Here is a 22,842-nt window from a genome sequence, read left to right on the forward strand (position 1 = left end):
TCAGCTCTCCCTATCACAGCTCAGGAGGTGTGTCTCAGCTCTCCCTATCACAGCTCAGGAGGTGTGTCTCAGCTCTCCCTATCACAGCTCAGGAGGTGTGTCTCAGCTCTCCCTATCACAGCTCAGGAGGTGTGTCTCAGCTCTCCCTATCACAGCTCAGGAGGTGTGTCTCAGCTCTCCCTATCACAGCTCAGGAGGTGTGTCTCAGCTCTCCCTATCACAGCTCAGGAGGTGTGTCTCAGCTCTCCCTATCACAGCTCAGGAGGTGTGTCTCAGCTCTCCCTATCACAGCTCAGGAGGTGTGTCTCAGCTCTCCCTATCACAGCTCAGGAGGTGTGTCTCAGCTCTCCCTATCACAGCTCAGGAGGTGTGTCTCAGCTCTCCCTATCTCAGCTCAGGAGGTGTGTCTCAGCTCTCCCTATCACAGCTCAGGAGGTGTGTCTCAGCCTCTCCCTATCACAGCTCAGGAGGTGTGTCTCAGCTCTCCCTATCACAGCTCAGGAGGTGTGTCTCAGCTCTCCCTATCACAGCTCAGGAGGTGTGTCTCAGCTCTCCCTATCACAGCTCAGGAGGTGTGTCTCAGCTCTCCCTATCACAGCTCAGGAGGTGTGTCTCAGCTCTCCCTATCACAGCTCAGGAGGTGTGTCTCAGCTCTCCCTATCACAGCTCAGGAGGCAGTTGAAAGATGAAATTAAGCATGTGCAGCCTTCTCAGTGAGCAGGACAAAGAAATAAGAAAAATAACTAACAGCGTGTGTCACTATACAGACACATTTTATTGAATAACTCAGTGGCTATGCAACATTTTTAATTACATGCAATTACAAAAGTATTCAGATCCCCGTGCTGGTTTGCAAACTAAAATATTTTTTCTCGGACAACACCTTTTAATATGTTTTAGGGAGCATGCACACAGCAGTGTAGTTTGTGCGGATTTTGCTGTTTTTTCACCCCCAGAATCTGCAAGTTTTACTTGTGGATTTAGTTGCAGATCTGGATTATTATTATTATTATTTTTTTTTTTCTTTCTAGGAAAGTATGATTGGCTGCTCTTTGCTATGCAGAGGGTTACAGTAAAAAAATGTATACCTCACTTTTTATGATGGGATTAAATAGAAACTGTATAGCGGTGGATGCAGATAGTGGCATATGCTGCAGCCTGTCATTGGGGAATACTTCTGACGTTTCCCAGCCATGGAAGGAAAAAGAATGGGATGTGAACAGAACCTAAAATGTCACACAGGCACTCGAGAATCTGACTTTTTGCTTTTTTTTAAAAAGTGAGGGCGCTTGTTTTTCTAATAAATGTGACCCTGCCTGAGGCTTCATTTAGTCATGCTGGGATCTGGGTGGAGCAGTAGAAGTATCTCCATTTTTGCTTAGTTTGGTTAGCATAGCCTTCTTTAGTTACAGAGGCAAACCTAACTAGAGGAGGCACAGAGCTGTCATTGTGCTGTCTACATGAGGCGGGCGGTCACCGTTCATCAGCCGCTTCTTTTGTCTACCGTTTCAGAAATCAAGACCATGCAGGACAATGTACTGTAGACATTAGATGGCTCCACCAGCCACTTCTTCTTTTTAGTGTCCCTCAAGCTTTATAGACGTTAATAGTGCGATAAGACAGTGCCCCTTGAATGGGTTCGGCCAAGTCCTGAAGATGCTCCAGAATTGGGGAATTGAAGTAGCAGTGATCCTCTTTAACTTGGACAGGATGGGGACAATTAGGTCCCCTGTCCCAGTGATGTGTCCTGCTTAAATATTTGCAGCTGGCTTTTAGGGTTTTCTAACATGGGCTGATATTCTGTTTGGTAAGGAGCACCAGTCAATGGTTCAGGCAGTATCTTTAGTATGGGGACAAATGATCGTTGAGAAGACTGTTCATCCCCATGCAGTCTTCATGTTGTGGCAGCACATTCTCCCCCCTTACAAATGATGACGTCTTGCGTAAAAATCATGACCTTTGGTGTCGCATAAAGGATCTGATCACCAGACAAACGGTGATCAGCGACATGTTTTCTAGGGGCTGTGATCGGAAACGAGCGTTCTTCGTTTGTGGTCATCCCCCTTACAATTTTGGGTTGTCTTTCTGGACCATTTTGCCTAGACACCACAAAAGTCAAATGGGCTTTGTAACGTGGACTCAGAAGTAGGACTTTGAGTAGTAGAACTCACTGCTTTGTGCTTCATCTGGTGCTGGTAGGACATTTCTGCCAGTCCTCACTGTGTGACACAATAGTAAATGAGCTTTGGTTATAATAATGTTATTTCTGTAAAACAATGTATATTTAGGACAGCCCCATAGAAAACCCACGGCTTTCTATGCATGGTGCTGTATTTCAGGCTTCCTTTAGTAACACTGTCCCTTTTGGCTTTTCAGGTTCAGTTCCAGAAGCTGCAGCAGTTGCGAATTGCACAATCCCGGGCTCAGTACTACGGCGGCTCATTGCCAAATGTGAACCAGATAAGCAGCAGTCCGTCTGATTTCCAGGTAAGATATTGCCGTGTGTCCAGGATTCCCTGGCATGCCCTCACATCTCAGGAGCGGGTGATATCGCCATTACATATAGTGCACTGGTGGCATCCACGAGATTGGTCATTGTGGTTCATGTAGTTGTCACCCAGCTTTCTTAGGGTGCCTTCACACGCGTCAGATTTTGGGGCAGAAAATTCTGTGACTGAAAATCAGTTCCATTCACCTTAGGCCCCTTTCAGACGAGTGAGTGTCACGCTCCAGACTCGCAGCGCAGCTCCCGTCCTGAACTCCTAGCACCGCCGGGTTTCACATAGCACTATATTGACTTATGATGCCTATTTAACCCTACATTCCAGAACTGTAAGGGTTACGTAGCATCATAAATAAATATAATGCTGTGCGACCCCGGCAGCACTGGAAGTTCAGGACGAGAGCTGCGCAGCGAATCCGGAGTGTGACACTCACTCGTCTGAACGTATGCAACACACGGCGGCTGCCCCATTACAGCGCTACAGAGTGGCCTGATGAAGGGCCTTTCTTGTATGACCCGAAACTTTGCTTAATTATGACCGGCTGAATAATAATAAAAAAAATTCACTGATTTCACAAGCATAAACGGAGCGCTGTCTGTCTCTGTAAAAACTCACCCGTCTGAAAGTGGCCTCAATGGGGTTTGCAGAAATCCATGTACTCGCCGCCCCTTTCAAATGAATGGAATGGCTTTTCAGTCACGGGATTTTCTGCCACAAAATCTGCAGCGTGTGAAGGCACCCCCTTAGACTCCTGAAAGGCCCCCTTATACTCCTTAAAAAAGGCCCCCCTTTGTTGTGTGAGTACAGTGCTCAACTGTCTGTCATATTTGCCTGTGCTCCATCCATTCAATGCAAGACCTTTAATCTTGTCTTCAGCGGAGGTCCCAGCGGTCAGACCCCTAATGATCACCTGTGTTTAAATCTTGGGGCATCCCTTTTAAGGAAAAAAAAACTGGATGACAGCCACTCTGGGGCTATAATAGTGGACTATTGTGCTGTCGCCCAGCTCTCCCAGACACAGATATAATTGATATACAGATGGATTTTTAACACCTTCATAGCAGATGATATCAAGAAGCCATAATCTGTGATTTTTTTTTTTTAAAGGGGTTGTCTCACAGTGACATGGTGATGTCTTTCTTTCTTTCTTCACAGTGACAGTGTGACTTTCTTTTTGAGGTGAGCAGGGCAGAGTAGATCCGGATTTCAGGGGTTATGGGTAATGGGCTACTTGTGGGGTTTCAGTGATGTAGCAGAGGGTCATACAGTGGCTGTAGGTGGTCCGGTTGTTATGTGCGGGGGTCTGCTTTGCTGCTTGGCTCTGATAAGAGCCTGGACTGCGTAGAACAGGTGCACTTTTGTTTTTTCGCTTGTAAAAACGGAATACCTTCAGCCCTCTGAAGAATCCGCTCATGCTTCAGAAGCAGGTTTTTTAAGGGGTTGTCCAGGATTAGGTAAGCATGGCTGATTTCTTCCCCAAAAGAATTTCACAGCTGTTTTCAGGGCTTGTGTGATGTCGCAGCCCAGCTGTATACATCCATCCATGGACCGATGTAGTGCTGCCTACAGCCATGGTTCTCTAATGCTAAAAAAAAAAAAGTTTTAATTTTTTTAAAATGTAGCCGGTACCCATGCTCATGACAGTATATTTCTGACCCATTAATTTCTATGGGGCCATGCACACATGTATTTTTTATAGAACATATCCTATTCTGGTCAGTATTGCAAACAAGACTAGTCATTTCTATTGATGGAAGTAAGGCTACTTTCACACTGGCGTTTTGGCTTTCCGCTTGTGCGATCCGTTCAGGGCTCTCACAAGCCGCCCAAAACGGATCAGTTCAGCCCCAATGCATTCTGAATCGATAAGGATCCGTTCAGAATGCTTTAATTTGGCTGCGTTTGGCCTCCGTTGCGTTTTTTAGACTGTCACTAGAGGGCAGCTTGCAGCATTTTGGTGACCGTCTGACGATGCAGAGCCAAACGGATCCGTCCTGACTTACAATGTAAGTCAATGGGGACGGATCCGTTTTTCACTGGCACAATATGGTGCAATTGAAAACGGATCCGTCCTCGATTGACTTTCAGTGTAAGTCAGGACGGATCCGTTTTGACTTAGACTTTTTTTAATTTTTATGAATAATGCAAACGGATCTATTATGAACGGATACAAGCGTTTGCATTATTGGTGCGGATCCGTCTGTGTAGATACAAGACGGATCCTCGCCAAACGCAAGTGTGAAAGCAGCCTAAGAAAACTGCGGAGTGTGTATGGATTCTGTATTATAGAAGGTGCCTGTATTTTGCTGAAATCGCTTTGTCGGAGATGACGATATGCTTTCAGTCTCTGTGGCTGCAGCTCCTTAACCATTTGGAGTACGTGCACACGGTGCATATTACGCGCTTGATTTTTGTGCAGTAAATTTGCAGCACAATACAGTACCAGTTAAGAGTTCTTCCGTGGGGTTTCGTCCCGTACTTCCGTTCTGCAAAAAGATAGAACATGTCCTATCTTATTGCAGAACGGCCGGATCACGGACCCATTAAAGTGAATGGGTCCGCGATCCGCTGCGGCTGCCCCACGGTGGGTGTTTGTGCATTGCGGCCCACAATTTGCAGGCAGCAGCACGGCCATGGGGCGCACACGTGCGTGTGCAAGAGGCCTAAGGCCTCTTTCACACGAAAGATATGGATTGTTTCAGGATGCGTTCAGGGTGCGTTCAGTGAAACTTGCACCATTTCGCAAGCAAGTTCAGTCAGTTTTGTCTGCATTTGCGTTCAGTGTTTCTGTTTTTTCCATGCGGGTGCAATCCATTTTGATGCGTTTTTTTCATGCGCGTGAAAAAAAACTGAAGGTTTACAAACAATATCACCTTGCAACTAGGGTTGTTGCGGGTATGGAAATTTCGATACCCAATTGATACTTTTGTCACTATATCGATACGATACTGGGATTTGCATCTTTTCGATACTGGGCTGCGCAGTCTAGTATCACATAGCATGAGCGCACTGCTGTCAGCGCGCTCATGTTCCCTCAGCAGCAAAGGGGAGAAGGAAGCAGTGTCTCCCTCCCCCTGTGCCGCTGCCACCAATGAGGAGAGTGGGGCAGGTGCACTGCGCCACCAATGATAGGAGGATTTTAAATGGACCCGGACTTTAGGTTACCAGGTTACATAGAGCGGCGCCCAGGGATGTCCCTGCACTTACTATTATTCCTGGGCGCCGCTCCGTTCGCCCGCTGTGCCCCCATTACTGTCTCCTGCTCCATATGCTAATTACTACTATCGGAGCAATGGGGAGGAGATATCCGCTTCTCTCCTGGGTGTTCCTTCTCCCTGCTGTAGCGTTGTCCAATCGCAGCGCAGAACGTCACAGCAGGGAGAAGGAAATCCAAGGAGAGAAGCTGATGTCTCCTCCCCATTGCTCCGATAGTAGTAATTAGCATACAGAGCAGAAGACAGTAATGGGGGCACAGCGGGCGAGATCCCTGGGCGCCGCTCTATGTAGCCTGCTCATGAAAGGTCAGCTTTAACTTTTAATACAGGAGGCAGGTGCCGGCACCCTGCCTCTGAAAGGGAGCGGCGATCAGCGGCAGTTAACCCCTCAGCTGCTGCCAGTACCCGCTTCCTGTATTAAAGGTTAATTAGCATTGGTGGCGCAGTGCGTCCGCCCCCCTCAACCCCCCCAGTATTAAAATCATTGGTGGCAGTGGCCCCCTCCCCCTCATTGATGGCAGTGGCAGCTTCTGTTTGGAGCGGGTCCGCAATTCCGGGGCCTCATAGAAATGTATGGGTCCGCAATTCCGTTCCGAAAAATGCGGAATGGAATTGCGGATGTGTGAATGGGTGAAAGGGTGAATAGGTCAAGGGATGAAAAGATCCCAGGTTCTAGCCCCTAAGGGGGGAAATAGTTATTACATAAACTGTAAAAACAACAAAAAAAAACCCCACAAAGTATAAATCACCCCCTTTCCCAATATTACATATAAAATATATAAACAATAAATAAATAAACATATTGCCACGTCCGAAAAGTCCAAACTATTAAAATATTAAAAAAATCTATGCGGTGAACGCTGAAACAGAAAAAAATTTGTAAAAACTGCGCAATTTGCCATTTTTTTTAAATGTGGAATGCACGTGGCTTTTTGGGTGTTTTTTTTTTTTTTTTTTTTTTCGCATGGCATGGAGTATTGCAATTTTTATTTTTTTTTTTGTATCGAATCAAAAATTTGGTATCTCAACAACTCTACTAGCAACCATCAGTGAAAACCACATTGGACCCGGACTGCATCTGGATTACATCTGGATACAATGCGTTTTTTCACTGAAGCCCCATCCACTTCTAGGGACCAGGGCTGCATGAAAAGTGCAGGATATAGAACATGCTGCGATTCTCACACAACTGATGAGTGAAAAATGTGCACAGACCATTGAAATGAATGGGTCAGACTTCACTCATCGCACCAGTCCGGAAAACTCGCTCGTGTGAATGGAGCCTAATGGGATCTGGTGGTGATCCGGCTGCTTTCCGGCATAAATGCTGCTGCACGCAGAGGTTTTTGTTGGATCATCTGTAACGGAGATGTGAATGCAGCCCTAGTAGATGACATTTTCAGGATCTTATCTACACAGTGCAGAAGTTTTACGTGCGGAAATTGACCTGCAGCACAGATTTTGAAATCCAATTGTTTGTGTGGATTTTCAGTGCAGATTTCACCATTTGCAATGCAAAGGGCGAGATTTGGACGTGGATTTATCCCAGATCTGCTGCAAAATATGCAAGTCACTCATGAGTGTTTTGGTGCAGAAACAGTGAAAACTGTGTGCAAATCGGCAAAAACTACATTGATACGTGTATGTACATTTATACTGACTGTTCAATATGTATAATAATGTCAGCCACATAGGTTTGTCTCGCTGTCCCCCTCTCTGTCTCGCTGTCCCCCTCTCTGTCTCGCTGTCCCCCTCTCTGTCTCGCTGTCCCCCTCTCTGTCTCGCTGTCCCCCTCTCTGTCTCGCTGTCCCCCTCTCTGTCTCGCTGTGTGTATATATATATATATTTTCACATTTTTGTAAAAAATTGTATTATATCTTTTGATGGGACAACACACTGAAGATACCCTTTGATATAATATAAAGTAGTCAGTGTACAGCTTGGTGTGCCCTCAAAATAACACACAGTTTTAACCCTTTCAGGAGTGGGCCATTTTTCACCTTTCTGCCCAGACCATTTTTAGCAAATCTGACCAATGTCACTTTGTGTAGTAATAACTTTAAAACACTTTTACTTATCCAAGCCATTCTGAGATTGTTTTCTCGTCACATAATGTACTTCATAAAAGTGGTAAAATTGAGTCATTTATAAAAAAAAAAAAAAAAAAAAAATTGCCAAAAATTAGCAAATTTCAATTTCTCTACTTTTATAATAGTAATTCCTCCAAAAATAGTTATTACTTTACATTCCCCATATGTCTACTTCATGTTTGGATCATTTTGAAAATGACATTTTATTTTTTGGGGACGTTAGAAGGATTAGAAGTTTAGAAGCAAAGCTTAACATTTTAAGAACATTTCCAAACCCCAATTTTTTTCAAAGACCAGTTCAGTTATGAAGTCCCTTTCTGGGGCTTACGTATTAGAAACCATCCATAAATCACCCCATTTTCGAAATTACATCCCTCAAGCTATTCAAAACTGATTTTACTAACGTTGTTAACCCTTCAGGTGCCCCACGAGAATTAAATAAAAATGGGAATGAAATTTCAGCATTTTTAGCAGATTTAAAATTTTAATTAAAAAAATTCTGCAACACATCAAGGGTTTACAGCCAAACAAAACTTAAAATCTACTACCCTGAGGCTACTTTCACACTAGCGTTCTGCTGTCCGCTCGTGAGCTCCGTTTGAAGGAGCTCACGAGCGGAGCAGAACGCCTCCGTCCAGCCCTGATGCAGTCTGAATGGATGCGGATCCGCTCAGACTGCATCAGTCTGGCGGCGTTCAGCCTCCGCTCCGCTCGCCTCCGCACGGCCAGGCGGACAGCTGAACGCTGCTTGCAGCGTTCGGGTGTCCGCCTGGCCGTGCGGAGGCGAGCGGATCCGTTCAGACTTACAATGTAAGTCAATGGGAACGGATCCGCTTGAAGATGACACCATATGGCTCAATCTTCAAGCGGATCCGTCCCCCATTGACTTTACATTGAAAGTCTGAACGGATCCGCTCAGGCTACTTTCGCACTTAGAAATTTTTCTAAGTTATTAATGCAGACTGATCCGTACTGAACGGAGCCTCCGTCTGCATTAATATGATCGGATCCGTTCAGAACGGATCCGATCAAACGCAAGTGTGAAAGTAGCCTGAATCTGCAGTTTTACATGAAGACACCCTGAGGTGGCCCTACAGTGGAAACCCCCAAAAAGTGACCCCATTCCGGAAACTACACCCCTCAAGGAATATTTAAAGTGGTGTAGTGAGCACTTTGACCCATCAGGCGTTTCACAGATTTAGGAAACGCTTGGCTGTGAAAATTAAAAATCACTATTTTTTTCCAGAAAAAGTTGCTTTGCACCCACATTTTTCACTTTCACAAGGGGTAACAGGACAAACACATTTTGTTCCCCATTTCCCTGATTACCCCAACACCCTAAATGTGCTCAAAAACTGATGTATGGGCGCATGGCAGGGCTCTAGAGTCAAACAGCTAAATATGGATTTTGCTGACCTGAATTGGCAGACATGTATTTTAGGTGCCATGTCGCAATGAATAACCCCAACAAGTGACCCCATTTCGGAAAGAGCACCCCCGTACGAACATTTTAAGGGTACTTTCACACTAGCGGCAGGGGACACTGGCAGGCTGTTTTGGCGGGTGAACAGCCTGTCAGATCCGTCCTGCTGCTAGTCCACGTGTGCCCCCGGACTGCCGCTCCGTCCCCACTGACTATAATAGGGGTGGGGGCGGAGTTCCGGCGGCAGCGCATGCCAAGAGGCAGGCGGACTGAAAAGTACTGCATGCACCTCTTGGAACTGAAGGAAAGTTCCTGTGTGGCCTGCAGATTGAAATAGCACGTACGCATTTCACATTGCCATCTGTACAATGTGTACGGACAGCTTTTTGTACCACACTTTCGTTTTTCATGTGGCACTGTAGGGCTTCAGAAGTTAATCTGCAAGATCCACCCCTCCCATGTGCCTGTTGTAGTCCAGGATACAAACTGGTTTGGGGGTAGTGGTTGTGGTACCTCGTACAGGAGCAGGGGAGCTGGTGTTAGTGTGAATGGTGGTCAGTACAAGGACGTCCCTCTTGTCCTTGTACTTAACCACCAGCATGTTCTCATGGAGGAGAGCCCTACTTTCACCCATTCTCAGTGGTTGCCCTACCAGGGATCTAGGGAAGCCTCTCTGATTTTTGCGTACTGTCCCACAAGCCACAGTACCCCTGTCAGTTAGGGACATGAATAGGAGTATGCTGGTATAATAGTTATCCACATAGAGGTGGTAACCCTTATCCAGCACTGGGTGCGCAAGTCCCACACGATCTTCCCACTAACTCCTAGGCATTCTGGGGGTTCTATGCGGGAATCTTTCCCTTCATAAACCCAGAACCTGTGGGTGTACCCGGAGCTACTCACAAAGTTTATATATTTTTATGCCATACCTTGGCCGTTTGCTAGACGGGTACTGGCGGAATCTAATCCTCCCTTTGAACAATAATAGAGACTCATCTACACAGACATTTTTATAGGGGTTGTACACCTCAGCAAACTTGGTGCTGAAGTGGTCAATGACAGGCCTAACTTTGAATAGACGGTCAAATGTCGGGTCGTTTTGGGGTGGGCGCTGTGCATTGTCGGTGTAGTGTAGGAATTTCCGAATGAAATAAAATCGATTCTTGGTCATGGTCTGACTGTAAATTGGAAATTGTGAACGAGCCCAAATTGAATATATACATATATAACCACTAACTGCAGCTTATTTTTAACAACAATTAAAAAAACAAAAACAAACAATAACCTAAAAAATGTGCAGATGCTATGGAGCACACTACTGATCAGTGCAACACGCACGCACGCATACAGATTGTGCATGCTTGCAAAAACTGTCGTATAAAAATTCTAAATGAACACTGACTAAAATTTTTTTACTTATATCCATATATATAGAAATATAGAACTATATATATATATATATATATATATATATATATATATATATATATATTTAAAGCCATAACTGCTATTTTTCTTTTTTAGGAAATAAAATAAGAAAAATTTGCCAAAAGAATCAGCACAGATAATCCCCAGGTGCTGATCAGGCAGGTACGCACTGAACAGCACCTGGCAGTCACAGCTCGCACGCAGAAAAAATGGTGTCCGTAAAAAAAAAAATGACGGAGGGGGGAGGAAGGGACAGGGACGGAGGTTGGTTTAGGGATCTCAAACAGCTGCAAATAAAAAAAAAAAATCTGTGCAGCTATTCCAGGTGTTCTTATTTCTTCTGTTCTTTAGGAAAGGGGTTAAATTGCTGTGGTGTGCACCACAAGTCCCAGCAAGCCACAAGCAGCACAGAAAGGCACAGAACCTCTCGGCATGTAGTCACCAGCTAGAATGGCTGCAATAAGGGAAGTTCTGCCTCTTCCAGTGCAGCTATAGCGCTGCCATTGGCTGGCGCGTTGGTCCAGCCAATAGCAGCACTGGAAGGGGACCCAAAACACTGGTGTCCCCTGCCTCACCTCGGAGATGACCGGTGCTGACTTGTTCAGCACCTGCCACCTCCCCCGACCTCCTTCCGACCCGATGCCTCTGACAGCTTCCTGCGCTGTGATGTGTCTGTCTCATTGATCGGCCAATCGCAGCGCTTGGAGCTGCCTGCCGGTAAGTGCGGGCATGGTGCCCAAACCCCCCCGATCGTTCCCCAGAGCCCCGCGGACCTTGCGCCTTGTACGGCGCTGGGCGTTAAGGGGTTAATGTCTAAACTGCTGGCAACAAAAGTGAGTACAAGTTAAATTGTGCCCAAAGTGTCAATATTTTGTGTGGTGACCATTATTTTCCAGCACTGCCTTAACTCTCTTGGGCATGGAGTTCACTAGAGCTTCACAGGTTGCCACTGGAATCCTGTTCCACTCCTTTATGACGGCATCATAGAGCTGGTGGATGATGGAGACCTTGCGCTCCTCCACCTTCCGTTTGAGGATACCTCACAGATGCTCAATAGAGTCTAGGTCTGGAGACATGCTTGGCCAGTCCAGCAACTTTAGTGGTCGTCTTGGAAGTGTGTTTGGGGTAGTTATCTTGTTGGAATACTGCCCTGTGGCCCAGTTACCGACGGGAGGGGATCATGCTCTGCTTCAGTGTCACAGTATATATTTGCATTCATGGTTCCCTCAATGAACTGTAGCTCCCCACAGCCGGCAGCCCCAAACCATGACATTCCCACCATGGTCGACTGTAGGCAAGACACACTTGTCTTTGTACTCCTCACCTGGTTGTCTCCACACACACTTGACACCATCTGAACCAAATAAGTTTATCTTGGTCTTATAAGAACACAGGACATGGTTCCAGTAATCAATGTCCTTAGGCTGCTTGCCTTCAGCAAACTGTTTGCGGGCTTTCTTGCGCATCATCTTTAGAAGAGGCTTCCTTCTGGGACAGCAGCCATACAGACCAGTTTGATGCAGTGTGCGGCGTATGGTCTGGGCACTGACAGGCGGACCTCCCACCCCTGTAACAATGCTGGCAGCACTCATACGTCTATTTTGAAAAGACAACCTCTGGATATGACGCTGAGCACGTGCACTCAACTTGGTGAGGCCTGTTCTGGGTGGAACCTGTCTTGTTAAACCCACTGTATGGTCTTGGCCACCATGTTGCAGCTCAGTTTCAGGGTGTTGGCAATCTTCTTGTAGCCTAAGCCATCTTTATGTAGAGCAACAATTCTTTATTTCAGATCCTCAGAGTTCTTTGCCATGAGGCACCATGTTGAACTTCCAGTCTCCAGTATGAGATTGTGAGAGCGGTAATGCCAAATTTTACAGACCTGCTCTCCATTCACACCTGAGACCTTGTAATACTAACAAGTCACGTGACACCAGGGAGGGAAAATGGCTAATTGGGCACAATTTGGCTGTTTTCACTTAGAGGTGTGCTCACTTTTGTTGTTTGGACATTAATGGCTGTGTGATGAGTTATTTTGAGGGCACACCAGATTTAAACTGTTATACAAGCTGTACACTGACTACCATACATTGTATCAAAGTGTCAGATCTTCAGTGTTGTCCCATGAAAAGGTAAAATAAAATATTTACAAAAATGTGAGGGGTGTACTAACTTTTGTGTGATACTATATATATTAGTATGTGCATTGTGTCATCAGCTATTTCCCCTCGTTACACTGGCCTTTCCAATGAAAACAAAAGGATCAGGCATAGGGACCCCCATAGACATGACATGGTAGACACTCCATTGCTAGCGACTAAGGATGAGCGAATCAACTTCGGATGAAACATCTGAAGTCGATTTGCATAAAACGTTGTTGTAATACTGTACGGAGCAGGAGAATGTATTGGCTCCGATGATCCGAAGTTATTGCTTTGCGAGGTCTCGCGAGACTTTGCGCAATAACTTAATAAATTAATTTGTACTGTAAAAAACCATTTCCCGAACACTGCTCCAGTCGATTCGCTCATCCCGACTAGGGACCCTTGATGAGGTTGGACAACCTGTTGAGTGTGCCCACAGTGTATAGGTGTGCCTTGGTTCTCTATCTGCATGGAGTAGTAGTCTTCCCCCTCTTATCATCCAGTTACACTACAATAGGATATTTTATGACGTTATAGGAGCAGATTCTAGTTTCCTTCACGGTCTGTGGCAGGTGTGACGTGTAGATGCTGCATTATCATCCCTTTCATGAAATCTCTTCCGCGTGGGCTAGTGGACCAAACATCTGTGAGATCCTGGCGCTGAGAACATTGGACCCTGCGGCAGGGACAATGCTCCATTTATTAGTACATGTGAAGGATGTGTAGGAAATAGCCACTGACATAAGGATGAAATATGGCATCGTGTTCACTGCACCAGTGACTGGCAGTCTTACCACTACAGGGGAACCCCGGCAAAGTGAGGTCACTGAGGAACCCCTACTTCCATTTCTGCCTGGAAGAAGCTGGGTGTAGGGAAGGGTAAAGCCTTCTGTAATTCTCCTCCAGCTCATATACGTTTATATGCTAGGGGACATTTACTAATAATATTTCGCCAGAATTACAGTGTAAAATGCCCAAAAAGTAATGGTGTTTTGATTTGCGACAAATTTATCAATTATTTTCTCCTTATTTTTTGCGAGAAAGAATGAAACGCACCAGAAAAGTGTTTTGAATGTCAAAGTGGGTGGGGGTAACAGTGGCGTATATTGCGGCTCATGTATCAACTTATGTTCAGCTTAAAAAGCACAAAATGTAGCGATAAACTAAGCTAGCTTCTGCAGTAGATGAAACTGTTAAAAATTTGCAATTTTAACAATTAAAGGGGAGATTTATCAAACCGGTATAAGGGAAAACTGGCGTAGTTGCCCATAGCAACTAAGATTCAACCTTTTCATTTTTCACAGCTCCTTTGGAAAGTTGTAGGAGGAATCTGATTGGTTGCTATGGGGGGGTGCAGCTAATAGCAAGCGGTGACGGGGACGAGCCTCCCTAGCGTCGCCCGTGATACTAGGGAGGCTCGTCCCAGTCCCCACCTGCCATTGGTGATTTTCTCCCCCCACTCTGATAATGGATGTTTTCAGCCATGCACGGGGCCTGGACGTATGGGAGGCATTTAATTTTATGCCTCCGTTTGAAGTACCGTATTTTTCACTTTATAAGACGCCCCCCCCCCTCCACAAAGTAGGGGGATAATGTGCGTCTTATAAAGCGAATACTAGTGAGCGCTTCCATTATGGCCACTTTCGTGCATGTGCCATACATCCGTAATCGGCACATGCGCAGTACATTTCCATCTGTTTTCCCCACTGCCGAGATAATGCGTACAATTCCCAAATGATGGTTGGCCAAAATCGGGCATACTCAACCTGCGGCCCTCCAGCTGTTGCAAAATTACAACGCCCAGCATTCCCAGACAGTCTACAGCTATCAGCCAGTAGCAGGGCATGGTGGGAGTTGTAGTTTTACAACAGCTGGAGGGCCACAGGTTGAGCATGCCTGGCCAAAATAATCCACATGGCTTTTTTCATCAGGCTTATGTCTTTGGACAGCTTAGTCCACTCCAGCTGAAGACCAAGTGACTGAAATGCTTGTGCTCGCTGCTTGTCTTAGTAATTGTGGACGTCCATTTTGTACAGGACGCCTGTTTTAAAAACGCTATGATTTTGATTGGACGAAGACTAAACCCCGGGGAGTTGCTGTACTCGGCCAATAGGACTTTAAAAAACAACTGGTAGTGAAGGGCTTGATGCTCAGGTTCGCACGGACAAGTGGTGGATGACTGTGTCTCGGGGGAGCGCTCATGTTGAAGCAGAGCCATGTCACACAGCTGCAGGGAGAACAGATGGGTCAGCTCTTGGGTGTTTTGTGAAGGAATATTACAGATGTTATTATCTTCCCTACAGTTATCTGAAATACGTTATTATAATACCATGTATTCATGGGCTATGGCGACTCCAACAGGAGGCCTACATGTGGGAAGCTGATCTGAAAATGGCGCATCCTTACATTTTGGGACAATGGTTGTAAAAGTGCTCTGTTTAGATATGGTTATCAGATCATGACGTCTTTACATTGTAAAGAGGAGGTTTCTGCAAATGCAGTTTTGTATTGACAGAAAAAGTCAAAAACGCACACAAAAAATACATTGTAGGTGGATTTCAAAATCAGTCGTGTGAACATACCCTAAGGCCTCTTTCACACGAGCGTGTCCGGATGTGTTGGGGCAAACCCGCGCGAGTAGGTACCCATGTGCAGTCAGTTTTGACTGCGATTGCGTTCCGTTGTTCAGTTTTTATCGTGCGGGTGCAATGTGTTTTGCACGCGCGTGATAAAAAACTGAATGTGGTACCCAGACCTGAATTTCTTCACAGAAGTTCATGTTTGGGTTCAAGGTTGTGTAGATTGTATTATTTTCCCTTATAACATGATCTTTTACCATGGTGATGGATAATGTGACGGACCATGTGCGTAGTCTTGTAAGGGAAAATAATAATGATTGGGTCTCCATCCCGATCGTCTCCTAGCAACCGTGCGTGAAAATCGCACCGCATCCGCACTTGCTTGCGATTTTCATGCAGCCCCATTCACTTCTATTGGGCCTGCGTTGCGTGAAAAACGCACAAAATAGAGCTTGCTGCGATTTTCGCGCATGATGCGTGAAAATCACCGCTCATGTGCACAGCCCCATAGAAATGAATGGGTCCGGATTCAGTGCGGGTGCAATGCGTTCACTTCACGCATTGCACCCGCGCGGAAAACTCGGCCGTGTGAAAGAGGCCTAAGACTTTGTTCACACTTGGCACTATTCTTACAATTCTTGAAAACGGCATAATGGGGTCTCTAAGGCAGTGGGATCTGTAGATGGGGGCGGCGGGGGGGGCGGGGGTCAGGGCTGTGGAGATGAGGCCAGTAGGAATGTACCGAATCCAACTTCAAAATAAAAATTACATGGTGATAAAAAGTGATTTTACTGTAGTAAATATGTTACTGCTACTTCTACAGGAGCCATTTATGAAGGAGTGTGGAAACATGTGGATGAGGAGGATGTTTAGCATGCCGACTCCAGAACCCTGGCCACACAAATGTGACGAGAGCCCACCAGAGAGAGACTCCTTTTTACTGTAATGAGTTCTCTGTGGGTTCTTCTTGATGAATGAGAAGTTCAGGTTCCAGGGTAGTTAGAAGACTCGTCCCCTCTTTTGACATGTCTGTTTTACTAAATGCTTACATTCCCCATGAAATGGCAATTCTGGAGCATTTTTAATTGGAACTGTTGTTATTCCTCTGTTCTTCCTCCTGAAAATGTGTGAAGAAATTCACAACTCTGTATTACTATTCTCTTTGTCAGTCGCTTGTGTCCTTGCCAAATACAAATACAGCTTAGATAGCGCAGTATGCTGTCCTATTTTGTCCAGTTAATGGACAGACACCATAACGGAATCCCAGCAGACCCCCCGTCAGTGGAGGCTGTCCGTCATCTGACGGATCTGGCATGTCCATCATTTTCGTTCTGCTCCTGTAACCTACATTATTAATGGAAGTCTACAGCCGATGTGAACGCGGCTGCTGATTGAGGCTCCTGTTCATGAGCACCTCCATTTTGGGACAGACGGGGAAGCGGGCTGAGGGCTTTACTGGAGTAAATAGGGTCCCGCCATACAGTTTGTTGCTTCAGGTTTTCTCATTTGTTTCCATAGGACAGATGATGGAGCTTAACAGTGATTTGGATGGCAAAGCAGTTTGCAGATAAAATCTGCACATTTTTACCTCGTGAACTTTAGGGGGCTTAGTTTGGCTTTTACACCTAGAGGACAGAAGTCTATGCGCGTTCGCGGTTCATTGGAACTTTAGCTGTTAATGTATAGGTTTCATTTACAGAATTACTATTGAAAATAGACACATCTGTCAGGTTCACCCAAGGGATAGGTGGGGATGTGAATTTGAGAAAAGGGGATTTCTACACATTTCTTGATACAACTATTGTCTCCCTGCATTGTATTTAAAATGCGGCCTGGGTCCTGTCCCCGACACCCTCAGAAAACCGTTCAGCTGTGGGAAGCTGTGACCAGCCATTCATTTTCACATGGGGGACCCCCCTTTATGATGTCTATATAACTAATAGACCTCATGAAGACAACCCCTTTAAAATTGTTAACAGGAATAAATAAACTGGTAGCAGTAAAACAGGTGGACATGTTCAGCTCGCCGTCTAGTGGACTTGTAGTTGAGTCCTCGTACCTGTGGCAGGGTGCAGGGAGAAGGACTCCGGGCTGACAACCAGGTGCAGTAGTGAAGAGTGAACTTGTCAGGGCTCCTGCGCACCGGGTAAGTTAAAAAACACAGCTTTTTTTCATTTGAAAAGCTTAAAAACACATTGGTGTGCGCAACCAAGAAAGCCACGTTTGCGCTTCAAGCCTTTTAAGTGTGCAGAAGGAAATTAGTATACTCTTATCATTTTCAAGAATGAAATAAAAATATTGGTGATGCTCTCTTTTTGAAAGGAAGCAGGGGATGAAAAGCACCCCACTTCTGTTCCTGTTGTGCCTGTACACGTAGTGGTTGTGTGGCGTGCAGCCAAGAACTGTGTGGCAGAGATGCATGTGACGAGCCGCAGGTTTACACAGTGTTGTTTTTAACCGCATGGTCTGTCCAAGCGAGCCACAGTTATTTGTAGTAAAGCTGCATGTGATTATCGCTCTGTGGCTCCCGAGAATCCCCAAATAATTATTGCCTTGTACAATTCATTTTATACATTCACTTGTCTGTCTTCACCGATGTTCCCGATCTTGCTCACTGTTGGTATAATCACTGTTATACGCTCGTATCTGCACCATATTGCAGTGTCATACAATTTATAGATCGTATGGCGCTTCATTAGAGCATTGCACATGAGCGTTCAGGACAAGGCCAAATGTAGCAGCTGAGGTTTATGGTTTGACCGCAGTCGAGCCTGGTTTGGCATTAGCAATGTGCGTTCATTCTTCACAGATAAAATATATGTTAAGTATGTGTATAGATAAAGTTGCAGATATGTAAATGGTTACAGGTGTGGTCTGATTAGATACTGGGTCTTGCCGCAAGAGGCTGTAAAAGTGCTTTCCCCCGCTACCCTATAAAAAGGTTCTCAGAGGCTACTTTTGGATAGTGTACCTCTTGATGAGAGATTGACGGCTAGACATAATGACTGACTCAAATACATTTTGCCCAGTTGACAGACCTTGAGAGGGGGCAAGTCATTGGAGTGAGTGAAGCAGGATCATCATTTTGACAAATTGTCCACCATCTAGGCCGTTCTGACCTGGTTGTTAGGAGGTGTTGGGAGCAGTGGTTATGTGAGGGCACGTACCACCGGTAGATAGGATTGTTTAAATGTTCTGACAAGTGTAAGTAGCTCCCACAGTTTCATTGTCCACCATTCAGACACAGGTGGCACCTTCATTAAACACCCATCTCTCCCCGGGCTATTTCCAACACTTAGGCCGAGTTCACACGAACGTGTGTTATCCGTGGCCGTATTGCGGGCCACAATACATGGCCACAGTTCCGTGTGCATTCCGCGTCACGGGTGCGGACCCATTCACTTCAATGGGTCCGCAAATCTAGAATTGCGGAACGGCCGCATGGAATGGGACCCCTTGGACACACTGCTTTAGTGGGGTTGCGTCCCGTACTTCCGTTCCGCAAAAAGATAGAACAGGTCCTATCTGTTTGCGGATCGCGGACCCATTAAAGTGAATGGGTCTGCGCTCCGATGCGGCTGACCCACGGCCGGCTATCGTGCATTGCGGCCCGCAGCATAGTCACGGGTCACACACGTTCGTGTACACTCGGCCTTAGCAGAAGAAAATGTAGTGTCACGGTGCACATTACTTGTCCTGCTATTGACAGACAGCCACTGTTGTCTGTTTGCAGTGGTGTCATGAGCAAGAAACCTGGACTGCTAGGCACTGGAACTGTATCGTCTTTAGTGTCAGATCCAGGTTCTGTTTGGGACGCAATCATGGTCAGGTTTGAGTATGGAGGCTTCATGGTGACAACTTCAATCCTGCCTTGGCTGTGGAGCTACACACTCCCCTAACTGCTGGTGTGATCATACGACAGTCGGTCACCTCTAGTAGTCATACCAGCGACACGAACAGTTCAGCAAGGAATGTAGATTGCAACACTTTCTTAGCCGCCTGGTCTCCTGATCTATCACCATTCAGTGTATATGGGACCAGCTGGGACACCAACTTCAGCAACCTACCAGTGCACTGGATCTTAGGAACTTAGGTGGAGTCCAGAAATCAATATTTTGTGACATAACAGTGATTTTTTTTATCACAGCTTTCATACGTCTTGGCATGCTTTTCACCAGTCTGGGATACTATGATACTACTGGTGCAGAAACTCACGCAGCCCGGCTTTGTTTAATTGGTTGTGACCATCCGTCTTCCTCTTGATCACATTCCCGAGGTTTTCAATGTGGTTTATATCTGGAGACTGGTCTGGCAATGGCGGGCTCTTGGTCTTGTGGTCCTTCATCCACACCTTGATTGACCTTGCTGTGTGACATAGAGCATTGTCCTGCTGAACCAAAAACAATTGTCAAAGTTTGGGAACACTATCAGAGCAGAAGGAAGCAAGTTTTTCTTCAGGATAACTTTATACATGGCTTGATTCACGTGTCCTTCACAAAGACAAATCTTCCCAATCACAGCAGTGTGGACACACTACCATGTTATCTCCAATCCTGCACCGAATTCCACAGTGGGAGCGGGATACTGTGGCTTGTAGGCTTCTCCAGGTCTCCTCCTAACATTACCTGACCTGGTGTGGGGCCTATATAAATTAAAATATTGTTGAAAAGTTAATTTATTTCAGTAATTCAATTCAAAAAGTGAAACTTATATATTATATACATTCATTACATGCAAAATGGTCTATTTTAAGAGTTTATTTCTTTTAATGTTGATGATTCTAACTTACTGACGTTTGGGTTTTCATTATCTGTATCTCAGAAGATTGAATATTATGAAACCAACAAAAAATATTTTTAATACAGAAATGTTGGCCTACTGAAAAGTATGTACAGTATATGCACTCAATACTTGGTCGGGGCCCTTAAGTTACTGCATCAATGCGGCGTGGCAAGGAGGTGATCAGCCTGTGGCACTGCTGAGGTGTTATGGAAGCCCAGGTTGCTTTGATGGCTTGTCTGCATTGTTGGGTCTGGTGTCTCATCTTCCTCTTGACAGTGTCTTATAGATTCTCTATGGGGTTTAGGTCAGTCAAGTTTTCTGGCCAAACAAGCACAGTGATACCGTGGTTGCTAAACTAGGTATTGGTACTTTTGGCAGAGTGGGCAGGTGCCAAGTCCTGCTGGAAAATGAAATCAGCATCTCCATGAAGTTTGCCAGCAGAGGGAAGCATGAAGTGCTCTAAAATGTCCTGGTAGATGGCTGCGCTGACTTTGGGCTTCTCATAACACAGAGTGGACTGTGGGAACTTCACAATGGACCAAGCAACTTGGATTGTGTGCCTCTCCACTCTTCTTCCAGACTCTGAAACCTTGATTTCCAAATGCAATGCAAAATTTACATTCATCTGAAAACAGGACTTTGGACAACTGAGCAAGAGTCCAGTCTTTTTTCTCCTTAGCCCAGGTAAGGGTACTTTCATACTAGCGTTTTTCTTTTCTGGCACTGAGTTCCGTCAAAAGGGCTCAATGCCGGAAAAGAACTGATCAGGCATATCCCCATGCATTCTGAATGGAGAGTATGTCTTCCGTTCAGTCATTTTGACTGATCAGGCAAAAGATAAAACCGTAGCATGCTACAGTTTTATCTCCGGCGGAAAAAAAACTGAAGACTTGCCTGAATGCCAGATCCGGCATTTTTTTTCTATAGGAATGTTTTAGTATTCAAAATACCGGGATGCCGGATGCGTCCTTCCAGTCTGCGCACCTAAAAAAAAAAAAAAAAAAAGTTAAAAAAATAAATGCCGGATCTGTTTTGCCGAAAGACACCGGAAAGACGTATCCGGCATTTCAATGCATTTTTTTTGACTGATCAGGTATTTTTAAGACTGACCAGGATCCTGATCAGTTTTACTAATGCCATCAGTTGGCATACATTTTGCGGCGACTGAACTGCTTGCCGGATCACTCTGCCGCAAGTGTAAAAGTAGCCTAAGACGTTTCTGATGTTGTCTCTGGGTCATAAGTGGCTTGACACAAGGAATGTGACCGTTGTAGCCCTGGATATGTGTGGCGGCTCTTAAAACACTGACTTCAGCCACAGTCTACTCCCTGTGAATCTCCCCAAAATCCTTGAATTGCCTTTTCTTGACATTCCTTTCAAGGCTGATGTTATGCCTGTTGCTGGTGCACCTTTTTCTACCACGCGTTTTTTATGCCACTCATCTTTTTATAAATATGCTTGGATACAGCAATCTGTGAACAGCCAGCTACTTTAGCAATGACCTGTTGTGGCTTACATTCCTTGTGGAGGGTGCCAATGACTGTCTTCTGGACAACTGTCAAGTCAGCAGCCTGCCCCATGATTGTCTAGCCTACTGAATCGCACTGTGGGACCATGTAAAGGCTTAGGAAACCTTTTGCAGGTGTTTTGTGTGATTGGCTGATTAGAGGGTTACCCCATGAGTCTGAAATACTAAACTTTTTCACAATATTCTAATTTTCTGAGATACTGACTTTTGGGTTTTCATTATCTGTAAGCCATAATCGTCAACCTTAAAAGAAATAAACACTTGAAATAGATCACTCTGTGTGGAATAAATCTATATAATCGGAGTTGAATTATTGACATTAAGTTTTCAATGGTATTCTAATCTAAGATGTACCTGTAACCAGTGTTCCCTCTAAGCTGCGCGGGTGAGCGGCCGCAGAGCAATTATTGTGCCCCCGCTCACAAGTTTAATAAGTCCGCTCAGCAGCACCCGCTCACAAAATGCCCACACTTGCCCACACTATTGATGAGTTCTTCAAAACTTCCTCCTTCTGTGAGTGGCTCAGCGGGGCGCCGCCTACTACATGTTCCCGCACTACTGCTGCCTCCTCCTTTTCTTACTGAAAAGGAGGACTGAGCAGAAGTGCACAGGCAGAGGTAATGTGGCGGTCTGATGGAGAGGAGGGCCCCGCTGCTAATGTCCCCCGGCCCCATAAGTCTCACTGCTGTGCAGGTGGAAGAAGGAGACAGAGCAGTCCCTGTTCATGAAATCCTAATGTATTCCTCCAATCCCGCCCCAAAGCAGTCACCCTGACACCGCCACAGTAATAAGGGGGGGCCGCTAATATTTATTAAACCGGACACACTCCTTGACAAGAGGCATTCTGGGGCGGTAAGGTCTGTTCCCCACAAGGAAAAGTCACTTTGTGGGGTTTGTCACGTATGGAGACCAGGATACCGACCCTATATGTAGACGGGATGCATGCAGCAGAGCTGAGCTTCTTAGAATAGCAGAGCCGAGCTAATTAGAGATGCGCTAATGTCAGCACTACATAGCAGTATGTTTCTAACAGTAGTTCCTGCAGCCGTTTTTGTTAAAAACATACTTTTATAGATATGCTAATGAGCCTCTAGGTGCTATGTGGGCGTCATTAGCACCTAGAGGGCTCCATCCACTAACCATTTCAGC

The 22,842-nt window shown here is 45.6% G+C and overlaps 1 protein-coding gene across 4 annotated transcripts in view; it reads left to right on the forward strand.

The window, feature by feature from the left end:
- CRTC3 (CREB regulated transcription coactivator 3) overlaps positions 1 to 22,842 on the forward strand; it is a 127,361-nt gene that overhangs the window by 15,675 nt on the left and 88,844 nt on the right. For all 4 annotated transcript variants that reach the window (XM_044279562.1, XM_044279563.1, XM_044279564.1 and 1 more), the window contains exon 2: positions 2,377 to 2,487. In XM_044279562.1, coding sequence (XP_044135497.1) covers positions 2,377 to 2,487 — 111 coding nt within the window. The remainder of the gene's footprint in view (positions 1 to 2,376; positions 2,488 to 22,842) is intronic.

Source organism: Bufo gargarizans, chromosome 2 (genome assembly GCF_014858855.1).
Source record: "Bufo gargarizans isolate SCDJY-AF-19 chromosome 2, ASM1485885v1, whole genome shotgun sequence".
NCBI classification, from domain to species: domain Eukaryota; kingdom Metazoa; phylum Chordata; class Amphibia; order Anura; family Bufonidae; genus Bufo; species Bufo gargarizans.